The sequence below is a fragment of the Cuculus canorus genome, chromosome 3 (genome assembly GCF_017976375.1).
Source record: "Cuculus canorus isolate bCucCan1 chromosome 3, bCucCan1.pri, whole genome shotgun sequence".
Taxonomy (NCBI): domain Eukaryota; kingdom Metazoa; phylum Chordata; class Aves; order Cuculiformes; family Cuculidae; genus Cuculus; species Cuculus canorus.
This window is the reverse complement of record NC_071403.1, coordinates 22,347,449-22,361,536: the sequence shown is the minus strand read 5'-3', so window position 1 is coordinate 22,361,536 and position 14,088 is coordinate 22,347,449. Positions and strand designations below refer to the sequence as shown.

Here is a 14,088-nt window from a genome sequence, read left to right as displayed (position 1 = left end):
TACACTACTAGCAGCTGGTCCCAAATTTATATTGAGTAATGATCATTCCTTTTTTATCTAGCTTGCTTCTCCATGTCTGCTGATACTTGGTCATTGATTATGTTGGGCTTCCCGAGGCAGTGTGTTAGCTCAGCTTTGGTTGAAGCACTCGGTCTTCTGCTGCCCTCATGCATCTATAGAATTTCCTCCCAAAAAAAATAATTTAAAGCCTTGCAATTGTTGGTGAGGTTTCTCTTAAATTATATGTCAGTGTATGGCACCTTGTCTCATTCAGGACAGGGTCTTTCTGTTTTATTTATAAATGTGTTGGGAAGAAGCTCAGGTGTGTGGCAGCTAGTGGGAGTCACTGTAGTTGCTTTAGTAGTTAATAAGTATGAAGGATCAGGAAGATTTCTAGGCTTAACACCCCTTACCTCTCACCCCACCCGCTGCTTCTTAAAAGCTACTTCAAGAAGAATAACACCTGTTGAATTTGCAGTTCTTGCTTCCTGAATTCGTTTCTTATCCTCTCTCCTTTTGGAAGATAAGAGTGTAGATGAATCTAGGAACTTCACTTTTCAAAGGCTCAGCTTTCCTAAGTCTGTATTTTCCTTGGCATGAGGAGCTTTCAAGTGGGTTCAGTATGAATCAGAATGACTTTCTTCTGCACTGTAGTGGAAATTATGGCAAGCTGCTCATGGTGGTCTTGGCTGTTACTGCTGACAAAATAGATCTTTTAAAAACATTTTTCTTTGAAGTTGCTTATTTGCTTAGGCAAGAAACCTGTGTAAACAGGCAAGGTGTCAAAGGCAGTGAGTAATTACATCAGTACTTCTTTGCTGATAACAAAAAGTGAGAATTACTAATGAGGAGGAGGCAAGAAAAGGGAAGTCTCTTCCCTGGACTAGTCACATCACTGGCTAGATGAAAATTTGGAGATTCTTCTCCCGCATGCGGAATACATGGCCAAAGAAGTCATGAAGCCAAATACTAGTTACCATCTTGTGGATCATTAAACCTGATGCACAGCTGAGGGCATTCCCTATCAGGCCATGTGGAAGGGGTATCTTTTGTGGATATAGTAGCTGACCAAAACAGTGTTTAGGGTTGTGGATATTGTGTCCATTAAAAGACTGTTGCTTGGAAGCAAATTTAAAATGTCCAGAATTCTAGCTATGCCTCCTGTAATGATGATCTTTTAGATCTTTTAGTTTTGCAAGCAGGATTAAGCTTGTGGAATATCAGAACCCATAGTTTTAGTCTTACAGAGTGAAGAAGTTTTCAGTAGAATAGTACTTTCCTGATTTGAACGTCAGTTCCCAACATTTGTTTTTTTACTGCACGTAATGGTAGACTGACATTCGGCCAGTAGAAGGCAGTAGGTATGTGCATGCATAGGTTCCATGCTCAATAGTTTGTGCTGGAATCACTTGGGTGTTTTGTGTTCAGGGTTTTTTGCTTATTTTTTTCCAGTGTTGTTGGTGGTGATGAGAACAGACTTTTGGACACCGCTATCCACAGGAAGCAGCGCAGCATTGCTTAATTATACTTCTCTGGACTCCTCTCTTTCCTTTCTTGCCTTCCCCAACTTGTTTCCCCTTCAGTGTACGTGACATAAATCCTCAGAGACTTATCTATCTGGAGAATTATTAAAGATTACTTGAACTGCAGAGAGTTAAGAAAATCCTAGACAAAGTTATTTGAAATATCTGATTTGGAATGAATCTAGAATTCAAATATTGTTTGACAGACTTTCTTCTGACTTTTCTTACCCTCAGAACTGCTAATTTGCAGCTTGAAATAGGCTTCCAAAAGTAGCATAAGAACAAAAATGATGGATATAAGAGTCTTAAAACTACTAGTGATAGATATTACCATCCTTTCATGTATTAAAAATTATCTGAAGAGTACATTTTAGTTCTAATGATTTAATTCCTAATTTTATGCACTATCTTGCCTCACACTCTTCGTGTTTCCTTTTTAGTCAGAAACTCAGAATAGCAGTGCAGCAGTCAGTCAAGAGCATACTCCAGCTGTGTCTACTAACACCTCTATGAGTCCTCGGCAGCGCCGTGCCCAACAGCAGAGTCAGAGACGGGCTCCGTCTTCAACTGACTTTAATCGGGTACAGCAACCGAGAGTCAACATGAACAACACTGGATCAACTGTTCTGATTGTCCTTCTGACTTTTGCATTGGCAGCTCTTATATTTCGTAGAATATATTTGGCTAATGACTATATATTTGAGTTATAAGGTCGTTTCTGTCGTAACAGCAATGACTTGAATGCTTCATTGAACATTCTGTATTGGATATGATGTGAGAACTGTTTAGAAAGGTTATTATTTGTATTTATGCTTAAATCCTTACAAATGTTAATGTACGTACAGATACATTACTTGTAAGAAAAGTAAAGTTGGGCGTTTAACTGCAAGTGTTAATTGAGTGCCCAGTAGCTCCTTGGAGAAACAGTGCAGTGGAATAGTAAAATTGTGGCGTGGGTGGGGAGTCAATTTCAGTAATTTATCAATTAAAAAAGGCAATTTAAACAAAGTGGTTGATTCACTTTACGTTAGCCTAAAATTTGACGTTGGAGAAGGAATTATAAAATTAAACACTGCTATGTGTTTGTGTCCAGTGAACTGTTAATTTAGAGAGGATACGGTTTTGTAACCACTTTTATTTACCATGACACATTTCTAGGGGGGAAACCATACCAATTGGTTGTGATGCTGCTTTGTGTGTGTGTGTGTAAGGGGGAAAAGAATAGGGGAGGAAAGATGGGGCCAGCATTATTTTAATTTTTGGTTTTTTGAAAAAAGATTGGATAATCTTTTGCAAGATTTGAATGTCCTCTTCTAGTACACTCAATTGTATATCTTGTTGTTTTTTTTAAATTTGAAGATTATATAAAACATGTCTATTCTTGCAATAGTTATGAATATGTAATATAAGTATTTACTCAGAGCTACTGTCTTTTAATTATACCAGAAATATACATACTACATTGAACTGAATGTTTCATATGTGGTTTTATTTACTAAAGAAAATTTAAACCTTATTATACTTAAACTCATATATATGAACATGCTTAAGAGAAATATTTATTAAAATCTTGGTAGTAATAAAGAGTTTCAAGCCAGTCTTCGGTTATGTTTCAAGTATCACAAGACCTTTTTTGTTTGTTTCCATTTTTTATAAAACTGAAATCAATATTGGACCCAGAGTCTTTCTGCATTACTAGTTTACTATAAAAATAAAGAACTGGTAATATTAATGAATGCTGTGAAATCAAGCAGTAGACCTACATTTGTTGGGGTTTTGAGAGGTTTGTCTGTGAATGTTTAAATATTGCAGCAAAGCTGAAGAAGACAATCAGTAGGATAATTTTCCTCTTTTATTATTGCTCAAATTTAAATGTAATCTAGCGTGTTTATTTCAAAGACAGTGACATTTCCCCAACTTTGATTTCATTCCTGTCAAACACGATAGCAGTGGCTTAAGTGAGATTCTCATCCTGTTTCTCGGCAAGTATTTGTCAAGTTACCTACAGCTTTCCTAAATTTTGTTGAATATATTGTGTATTGGTGTTTTGAAACATGAAAACAGCTATAATAACTCCTAAAATAAGGAAGGCCCATTCTGTGCCCAAGGGGGATGTGCAAATGAAAAAAAAAAACCAACCAACCAACAAAACTTCTTTTGGATGGTTGGTAATTTTGTTTGCAGGTACAATGGAACAAAGATCAAAAAACAGCTTTCTTAAGAAGTTCAGACAAAAGTATGTCAGCCAGTTCAGCAGTTACTTACACAACTGCACAACAATGTGATGTCAATATATTGATTGAGGTTTTTACATGATTTGTGTATTTATTTCATTAGAAATAATAAAAAAGACAAACCCCAAACCCCTAACAAGCACAAAAGACAAAAACCAAAACTCCAGAAAACTTCTCCAGATCCCATAGCCTCTAAATTGAAGTACTGTGTTTCCTAGTTGGTATGTTGCTTGAATACCTGTTCTATTAAAATATTGCAAACTTGAGCTCACAGAAGAGTGTACCAAAAGAGGTCTGACACAAAAGACAGTTTTCTTGGTTTTAACTTGGTTGCTCCTGGGAAGCTTCGCTCTGAATGTGCTTTTTGTAGAGACTTGCTGTGGTGCCAAGCAAACTTTTGCTCTTACACTTGTACCACACACTGGCTGTTAGTAAAGCAGATAAGTCTTCTGGAGAGAGGCAATCTGCATTGCCCTTTGAATGGGCTGTGAGAAAATGAGCTTCAAACGGTTTCTGAAAACAGCCTTTTCCTTGTGATTAAAGAAATAGCTGCTTTGTAGCTTTTTGTTTTTATTTTTAAAAGTTAAAATGCCTAGTTGTGCAACAAATATATAAGTATTGATCGTGACTTAGTTTATGTAAAAAGTCTATTGCATGTATAGATACTTCGGGGGTTACTGTGATTTAATATAAATAATAAAATAATATAAATAATATCTCAACTGCTGTAAAACCATCAAAGAATGTACATATTACAGTGGTAGACGTGTCTGAAACATAGCACGGGTGGTTTGCAGATGAAAAAGATGCCATGGGAAGGAACAGAAAATCTGGAAAGCCTAATGAAAAGGGATAGCCTGGTTTTACAGTCTGGCAGGAGGATAGCACTGTCCTGAGATTAGGGGATTGAGCAAAAAGCTGGCATGCAGAATGCGGGTTTTTATATAATAGCTTTAGCAAATATCCTTTAGGACCCAGTGGAAATGTTTGGGGAGGCAAACTTCGTGAATAATGGCCAATCATTAAGCGGTGATGAGGGAAAATCTTTGAGTGAGAAGCGCCTAAAAGCCTGTAGAAAATGTAACATCGGGAAAGCAGCATTTCTACCACCGATGACCGACAAACACGCGACGCCAGAATTAGAGTTGATTCAATGTTCAAACCCGGAGGGACTTTTACTACAGGAGGTTACTGGAGTGCAGAGTGCCCGATTCCTATTTCCAGCAACATGCCTTATTTTGCAAAACTCTTTTTATTAATCTTTTGCTTAGTTCTTCTTGTGGAGAGCAGAAAGCACAGGAGGAGGAGATGGACAAGCCAGCTGGAGGTGCAGAGGGCAAGGTAAGGGTTATCAAGACAAATATGTTTCTTTTCCTGGAGTCTTATAAATACATTACTGTATAGACATAAACATCTACCCTCTCAGTGTCTCTGTGTAGATCGTATGTGCAAACAGCTTTATAAATAATCTTTTTATAATGGTCTCTGATAGTACAATCAGTTTCAACTGTAAATAGACGTGTTTAATGCTAATGTTAATTTTAACTCCGAATGAATCAGATTTTGCAGAGACATTGGCCACTTCAGCATGGATCGTGGTAAATATATTCTTTGCCCTCTATGTGAATTTCTGAGAGAATTCAGAGAAGCTGCAATTTAATAGAGATGTGCAAATCTACATATTGTTTCAGCACTGTTTCAAGAGCAGGTTATTTACGCTGCTTGCTGGGGTGTCTCTGCTACTTACATTCACATGAAATTGCATGTTATTCTCTAACAGTTTGAGGCGGGGATGTTGGTTAGAATGTGTTATACTGATTAATAACAAATAAATCCCTGGAAGTTACCTGGGGATTGTAACATTTAGAATATATTTTGAAGAAAGATGTGGACACTTAAAAATATATATACATATTTTAGAGTCAAGTGAAGGCACAAGAAAGAGTTAAAGATCTTAGTGAAGTTTATTAGATTTACTGTTGCTGAGATTTGACCAGAGGTTTACATTAGAAAAGATAATCTTCCAAACCTGTCAGACAGTCCAAAGTATGTTATCCTTTTTTGTGGTTATGTCATCCAGTGACAATTATATCTTACAAGACTGTTCATTGTTCAAAGGGCTCAAAAATAAAATTGGGTTAATCCGTCTTATTAAATGGCTTCACTCTGGCTGTAAACTTTCATATTTTCATTTATTTTGTTGGTTTTTTTGGTTTAACACTCAAAGCTTTTATAGGGAGCGTTGTTACTTGAGCATTATACAAAGACATGCTGTGATATAATTGAAAGCAAAGAATACCTAATATGCTCTCAGATTTATGCTACTTACTGACGAAATACAGTAGCATATGCTTCCAGTGACATAAAAGTTATAAAGCTGAAGCAGCTGGGGCCTGATCCTGAGATCGGAAAGCCAACTGAAGTTTTGCTACTGATTTGCATGGAATCTCCCTTATTGAAAGAGATCTCTTATTAAACTCTGAAAATTTTTCCAAATCTGTTCTGGAAAGCGCAGGGAATTCAACAGTTGCATTTTCTTGCAAACCGCTCATGTGTAGCAGAGGTCATCTGCTTTAAAGTTACAAAATAGTATAAATCCTTCTCTTAAACATGACTTTGCACAAAAGTAGTGCCATGCTTTAGGTTAAAAGTTGTTTGAATGTTTTGTACTTCATCTAAACATTGTGAAAATAATTTGCAATTTCTACAGCGCTGTTATTTTTGTGAAGCTGTGATAGAGTGGAAGTCAAAGCACTGCTAAAATTATTTATATAAATGAATTTACTGTAAAGAATAACCAATGCTGTTTGGTTTCCTATTGAATAATGATTTTAATTAACAGTTTTCCAGACAGGTGGAACCTGAGGAACTGTATGCCCTATATGTATATATATATGCGCCATATATATATATATTTACACATATATATATATGCCACATATATATATTTACACACACACATACACTCACTCATTTTCTATGCAATGTTCTTATTTAAAAGTATAAAATCAGGTTTTGGGGACTATCAAATGCGAACAACATCTTAGATAGAATTCTGCAAGACTGAAAAAGAAAGAGAGTGTACAGAACAGTGACGATATTTTAAATTTCCTTTGTGTAGAAAAAATATAGTCTCTAAACCAACAATGAATAGTAGACTCTTTCATTAAAATGAAATTAAAACCAGTCTCTATGCTGGTTTCATAATCATATAAGAGTGAGAACATGAAGACAGTGTCCTTTTAAATAATTTTATCATGTTTTCTGCTTAGTATTTCTCTTGCTGACTTACTGTAGGAATTACAGTAAATTTTTGGTAAACAAATTAACCAAGAAAATTTATTCCTATGTTTGGGAATATGTATTTGGTAAGTTTGATATTTTGTGTCCTTTAGGTGGTACATCAACCTCTTCAAAATATCTTTAAATTGATTTCAAGAAGGTAGCCTGGGTTGCGCACATGCAGAACATCTTCGGTTCTGTAGTTCATTACTTGAACATTGTATAAGGGTTGTTCTGAGGGCTTGGGGTAACTGGTCCTGCAGGCAGGGAGGCAGCTGTCTGCTGAGTGTGCCCAGAGAAGCTGAGCAGGTGCCTTTCTGGGAAAGGAAGGCACTAAAGCCAGGTTAGGGCTGTGGAGTTAGGAACCCAGATTAAGAAATGCTGGGTTAGAGGTTGCCTTTGCATCCTTAATTACTCCCTTTGATTTATCTTAATATTGAACCGTAATGTATTGTTTTTTTCTCTGAGTGGTACCTCACTCAGCGTGTGGAATGGATAACACTTGCTTAATTAGCAACTGTGTTGTGTTTCATTTCCTCTTACTCGTGCACCCGTCACCTCACTGATAACGCTGCTCTTCTACAAAACAGAGGTATGACCTTAGAGAAGTGACTGACTGTACAGCATTGCTGTGACCTCTGCCTGGAGCAGCTTTGTGTTACGCTCTGGAGCGCCCAGGCTTTGCACAGGTCGTTGCTGTGAGCTCACCGAGTAGCAGCTCCTGCCTTTGTACCTTGAAGAGAGGCTTTTTACATTTTCCAGGGCTACAGTCCCCGTCTCGTCTCACAAAACTGGGTGAAGGGATTCAGCGACACCCATTTGTATGAAGTTGAGAGCTTTTTTGCTGATGTACAAGCTGATGAATGGTGCACAAAACCAAGGGGTCATAACTGACAGAAGATTTGCTGGTTAAAATATTTTGGATTTAATTCTGTTTTAGAGGAATCAAGTGACAAATGAACTGCAAAGTAAAACCTGTCAGAGTCACCTGAGTGACTGCTGGGTGGGAGAGGTTTGCCCCAGCGTTACCTACACACCAGGTAATAAATTTCCAGCGAGGAGGTAAAGGTTTTGGTGCTGGAGGAGATGGTTCAGTTCCAGAAACACGCTAGTGTACATGTCAGATACGCCATGGACTCTGCTGCTGTGTTGCTAACCGGGATTTTCCAGAGAGATGTGTAGTGCTACCAGGCCATGCTGGACTTGCAGTGTGTAGTACTGACTGTACAGTGTGTGCTTGTAGCTTCCTCAGTGCATCAGCCTTACTGTAAGTGCCAAGTAAGTGCTATTGGCATGTCCAACACTGGCTTAGAAATAGTTTGGGATATTCTTCAGTAGCTCTGCAATGGCTGCATCTCAGGAATCACAAACAAATGTTGGTAGTCCTCGTAGACTATCCATCTGGACAGAATCTCCAAACGGAAAAAGAGAAACTCTGAAAAGCGGTGCTTTTGTTGATATTTATTGCTCTATAAAAGTTGCTGATAATGCTTCTGGTAATGTTTATTGCTCAGCATACGTTGTCCTGGGCTCAGGCGGCATTTGGCACCTCAGTTGTGCCTGTGAATGCTGCATTTCCAACAGCCTCTGCACTGAACAAATAGGCGCAGTCTGGCTCCGAGTCTGCTTATTCCTCTCTGCTAAGAGTTGTTCAAAAGCCTCATGCATCAACCAGCAGAAATGCGCTTCTGAAATAAATGTTACTTTGAGCTTCTCCCAGCTCAAGACTTCCTGCCAAGGTCTTTGGAAGTGGTCAATGATTTGGAGCATCTCATTAGAGATGTAATTTTCAGGACATGCTACTTGCCAGCCTTAGGCTGGGACCCAAAGGCAGAAGTAGATCACCAGGGAGGGCATAACAGCACCAGGCTCAGCACATGGGCTGTTTTTCCAAATGGTGGTACACTGGGGCAAGAGGTCTGCTGATCCCTGCTGGAATGGCTGCTGCTGGCAGGGGTGCTCCTTCCCTTGCCTTGCAGGGTTACATCTTTTCCCCCTAGTTTTCAGTCAGGTGCTGCAGAGGTGTCATCTGGCCTGTGGTACCTCCCAGCCCCTACTGATTCTCTCAGCTGTATGGGGGTTTCTCAAGAAATGCAATATTTGTAAGTGGCTCTGTGTTTAAAATGTTGATAACCATTTACTTACAGATGTGTTGCTCACCTGGGATTCAGGCCCAGGGCATTGCACAGCCTCTGATCCTGCAAGGTCTGATTTCTCCTGAGATTTTTCTGCCAAAACTGCAGAATCACAGCAGGGCCAAATAGCCACAGGAAATAAAACCAGGGAGAGACATGCATGCAAATGGCAACAGCAGATGTGAGAAGCAAACCTAATTATTTATATTGGCTGCATGCTCCATATCTTCATGTTTGCCACTATGGCTTCTCTGCTGCTGCTAGTATTGTCCCCTCTGACTTCGTAGTAGTGATGTAGTTGTCCATGTAGACTGTGAGAAGCTTAGAGTCTCAACACGCTCAATGCTCAGCAGGCTGCATGCATTCAGCGCTCTCTCCAGCAGTTGTGCCTCCTCCTGCCTCTTCAGCAGAGCAGCAGCTGCTAGATCCGTTCTCTGTTAGCACTCCCTTCCCTTCACCTGTTATCATCTGCTTCTGTTACTGTTGTTGGCTTTGGGCTGGATGGATGTAGGAAGAGGCAAGGAGTGCAGTGTTTGAGATACCTTTGGTAAAAAAGAGGCTCCATTTATTGGTGTGAAGAACAAATGTATCCTGTGTTCATCTTTAATAAGGTGAAAACATTAACAACCATAAAACAGATTTTTTTTTTTCTGATTATAGAACATACTCTATAAAAACCAAGCAAAAATGGAGAGTCTTAAACAACAGATGATGAGGTGTGTTGGGCATGTGACCATGAAATATTCCTAATGTGTATGACAACAGATTGTCTGCATCCTCTGAGTTTGTGTCCATCATTTTTCAGAATCTGATTAAGTTATTTTCTAGAAATCTGGTAAGGAAAGTCACTTTCCTTTCTTTCCTGCTTCAGGCATAAAACTCCAGATATCAGTGTGGAGTATATTATATCCAGAGGTAAGGCAACAGAGTCTCTCTCCCCTGCAGCTCTGGGAACAATAGGGACTGGTGTGGCCATCCATGTAAACGGGGATAGACCTCTCTTGTTGTGAAGCTACCGATGCCTCTTGGGCAGCCAGGACTCATCAGGCATTTGAATTGGTGGCCCTGACAGGCAATGGAAGCAGATCTCCCTAAAACTGAGAACCTTGACATTCCCAGCTTGTCAGAGACTTCTTGACCATGTCTGCTCCCGTGTATTAAAGGTACACATCTATGTGAGATACACCCGTAGCCAGTAGAGGTAAATTTAGAATGCTCATTTAGAAGCAAGTGAATAGTTATTCCCTCATAAGCTGTCATTGTACCTTTTCTTTCTCATTTATCCTCTAGGGGAACTTTGCAGCAGTCATATGCCTTGTTGGTTAGAAAACCAGGAGGCTTTGTTCTTTTCTTCGTGCTAGGTTTACACAGCGTGCATCTCCTCCAGCTTGCTGTGGCTGCTCCACAGAGTAAAGGACACCTTCAACTAATGCATTTTGGGTTCTTTCGCAGAAGTGCAGAAAGATTTTCACTGGAACTGTAGAAATACTTTTCTGAATCCCAATAGGAAACCGGTTGTTAGAAACCAATATCCCATGACTATGAGATACCATCTTGGGGCCAAAGTCAATGCTGAATTCTCCAGAGGGAGGTGCCAGTCTGTCCCAGCCGCTGGCAGCTGTGCTGTGCTCAAGCTGGAAATCACGTTTCCTTTCAGCCTTCTCACTTAGAATTTGACTTACACCCTGCAGCCTGAGGACTGATTCCAGTTTTGTAAGTTCTTTATCTTGCTCTGGAAAGGTTTCATTGTCTGCTTAGATACCTGCTGATGTTTTTAAGTCCTCCTGGGATGTTACCTGTGGCTTCTCATACCTTTAATTAATTAATTTTCTTTGATGTATTTGGCATATAAAAAGGATCTATTTTTATGCAATTGAGAGCAATTCCAACTAAAAGGGCTGGAAAGGAAAATATGAAAAAAAATTTAAGGCAATAATGGAGAAGTTTTTACAGAAATTTAATGCAGTAACTTCCCCCTTCTCTCCTCTGTAAAAAGGAACAAGTCCTCACAAAAAATAGTTTTATCAACCTCATCCCACATGAGCGAAGTGTAAACAGCAATAAAATCATATATGAAGAACATGGAAAAAAATGAGATATGTGGCTTTAAATGAATAGTGGTGAATTGCAGAGGGTACATAAAGCTGAAAGAAACCCTAACAAACATACGATCAGAAGTGCTACAGTGTACATCAGGGAGGATTTATGAGATACCAGTGATCAGATTGTCAGTAAAGGCACCCGATGGGCAGTGGGAGATTCACGGCATCCTTCAGCTCTGCAGAGGCACTAACGGCGGCATTCATCTTTGATGCAGAGAATGAGATACTTCCTATGCCAAATGGTGGGGAGGGTGGCATGGGGTACCTGCCACAGAGGGTCAGAAGGTACCGGCGTAACTGAAGTCATACACTGTCATAAAGAATGGAGTTTTTTCAAAAAAACTTGGTCTTGCTTTTGGCTTAAATTGACAAAAGTAGTTCTACATTTCAAAGGCTGTCTAGACTGCTTGTCGTTAAAATTAACTCTATACAAAATCTTTTTAAATGGATTAAACTAATTAAAAATTAAGTGACAGACATCTGTCTGTAAATTCCGAATCATCCATACGCACCTGAAGGACTGGGCCTGAACTGATGATCAAATTCTCGCTATTAAATGCAACTCCTGGCTCAGAACATTCCCAAAAACCTCTTTTTTTTCCCTAAGGCAGTGTTTGTGTCCCCAGCGCTCCCTCTGAAGCCTCTGCAGCTGCAGACTCATTCTTAGCAACTCTCCTGTGTGCTATTTGCTGTTTGATGATTTTTTAATTAATTGATTAGAGCTTGGTGTTTCAGTGAGGCCGTGCCATCGATTTACAGGAGGAATTGTAATACCATCGGAATTTCCCATATTATTTCCTTATACAGTATGCAATCCAAAGTTTTATTGGATTTTTAATTTGTTTTTTTTCCCTCCAATTCTTTGAGCTGAGAGGTTTGATCGAACATTCACTGGTACTTGGGGCTTTCTCTGAGGGTTAAAGTCAAGCAGACGCAGGAAGATCGTTCTTCTCTGCTTCCAGCTTTTCAGGAGCAGAGGCAGTGCTGCGGATTGTGAAGTGGAGCGCTCTGTTAGCAGCCCTAACCTTTGCAAAGAAACACAACCTCCCCCTGCAGCTAGGAGTTAAAAGCTAAACTTTTGGTCCAACCATTCCCATTAATGGGTTGGGTTTATTCCTCTGCTTTTAGTTGGCCATTAGTGCAGCTGTGTTGGGGGTGCACTTGCTCCAGCTCCTCTTTATTACGGGGAGCAGGGAGAGAGATGCTCTGATACCCAATTTAAACAGAAGTCCAAAGAGAGGTGAGAGGGCTCCAGCTTTTCCTGTGTAGGATGTGCCCTGAAGCACAAGGGCCTGTATTTCTTCAAAACATCCTTTTGATACAATTTTTTAAATTCCGTTTCTTCCTTTAAACTTTCTTATTAAGGAAAATGGCATTTCAATGTTAGCGGCAGCTCTCAACACTCCTTAGGTTCTATCATTTCTTTTCTGAATTGGATGCTGTAAGGAGAAACTTCTGGTTTCTGATTTAGACTCCCTCTTCTCATACTCATCAGGCTTTGTATGACCTCTGAGCACAACCATTTCTACTATGTGGTAATTGTTTTATAAGCTCTGAATTTTTGACGAAGATTTTAAGTGTAATTCACCCTCATTTTTTTTATCCATTAGAGCAGTCCTCTTATTTTTCCTCCAAGATTTTTCATTCTTTACTGTCAGTAATATTTCTCCTACACTGACAAATGAATCCATATCCTTTTGTATAAAGTTCTTTCTAAATATTATCATAATTATTAGCATCATTATTAATAATAACAACATTATTATAGATTTATGGTATTGTTATATTATTAAATATAATAATTCTAATAATAACGATAATGACAATGATGAAGATGACGACGACGATGATGATGATAATAATAATAGGAAGTTACTGACAAACAGCTAATTGCAGCAATATTTACAACTTTATCAGATCTTGTGCCCGGAGCAAAGGGATTGAGGAGCCTTAACGGTCCAAGTCCTCTTTCCTGTAGCACTGGAGAACAGCCAGGGATGCTGATCTGGATTTTCTCCCAGAAGTGCGTGCAATATCTGTCTGTCTGCTGTTTAGTTATCCCCTTATGCAATTTTAGTGACTTCCACAGACTTTTTTCGGGGGCTTGTTGTCATTGTTCTACTGTTATCACATAATCTCTCAAACAAAGAGTAAGACTTGTTCGTCCCTTAATATTCAGAATACTGAAGAGCTGCAGATCCTGCTGATTTCTTTAGATAAACCCCTTCTTTTCCTGCTACTGTGGAGGGAAATGGGTGGTTTTGTCATTGTTTAAAGTCAGAAGACAAAGCAAGCCGTCTGTCTGCATAACTACTGCTACTGAACTGATGTTCATGGAGCAGACAAGTCTCAGAATAGTGTACAACATTGCATGTCCACCATCAAAAAGAGCTTTGTCATGGTAAGGTTGCTGGGGTGTCTGACCAAATCCCGGCCAGGTAACATACGGGGCAGTCAGCTGCTTCTACTGTTGCTTGCTCTGTAACTTTTACTGCACCCCAGCTCCTCTGTGGGATGCCGTGCTCCCAGCCTTACACCTCTCTAGGAGCTGTGGTGAGAGAGAGGGCACCGTGTCCAGCTCAGAGCCAGGCTGAGACAACAGGGCAGCCTGCAGCGGGGACCTGATCGGAATTAATGCTGTGGAGAGGCAGCGTTGGGGTCTTGGTGCTGGTGGCAACCCTGCTTCCCTCCATGAGGCTGTGCCCACAGGGCCACTGCTCCCGGGGCTCCGAAATTGCACCGGTAGAAGTCAGCTGCAGAGTGCCTTGTGTGCTGCAGAGATATCAGACCAATGCTGTTGCTGTCTTTTGCA

The 14,088-nt window shown here is 39.7% G+C and overlaps 2 protein-coding genes across 3 annotated transcripts in view; both read left to right on the top strand.

Annotated features, from left to right (window-relative positions):
- UBE2J1 (ubiquitin conjugating enzyme E2 J1) overlaps nt 1-4,473 on the top strand; it is a 36,200-nt gene extending 31,727 nt beyond the window's left edge. Inside the window, exon 8 of the mRNA XM_009571072.2 lies at nt 1,964-4,473. Within this exon, the coding sequence (XP_009569367.1) occupies nt 1,964-2,233 (270 nt within the window). The 3' untranslated portion in view covers nt 2,234-4,473. The remainder of the gene's footprint in view (nt 1-1,963) is intronic.
- Nucleotides 4,474-4,625: 152 nt separating this feature from the next.
- Nucleotides 4,626-14,088, top strand: part of LOC104062737 (gamma-aminobutyric acid receptor subunit rho-2) — a 36,867-nt gene continuing 27,404 nt past the window's right edge. For both annotated transcript variants that reach the window (XM_054061690.1, XM_054061689.1), the window contains exon 1: nt 4,626-5,098. In XM_054061690.1, coding sequence (XP_053917665.1) covers nt 4,911-5,098 — 188 coding nt within the window. In that variant the 5' untranslated portion in view covers nt 4,626-4,910. The remainder of the gene's footprint in view (nt 5,099-14,088) is intronic.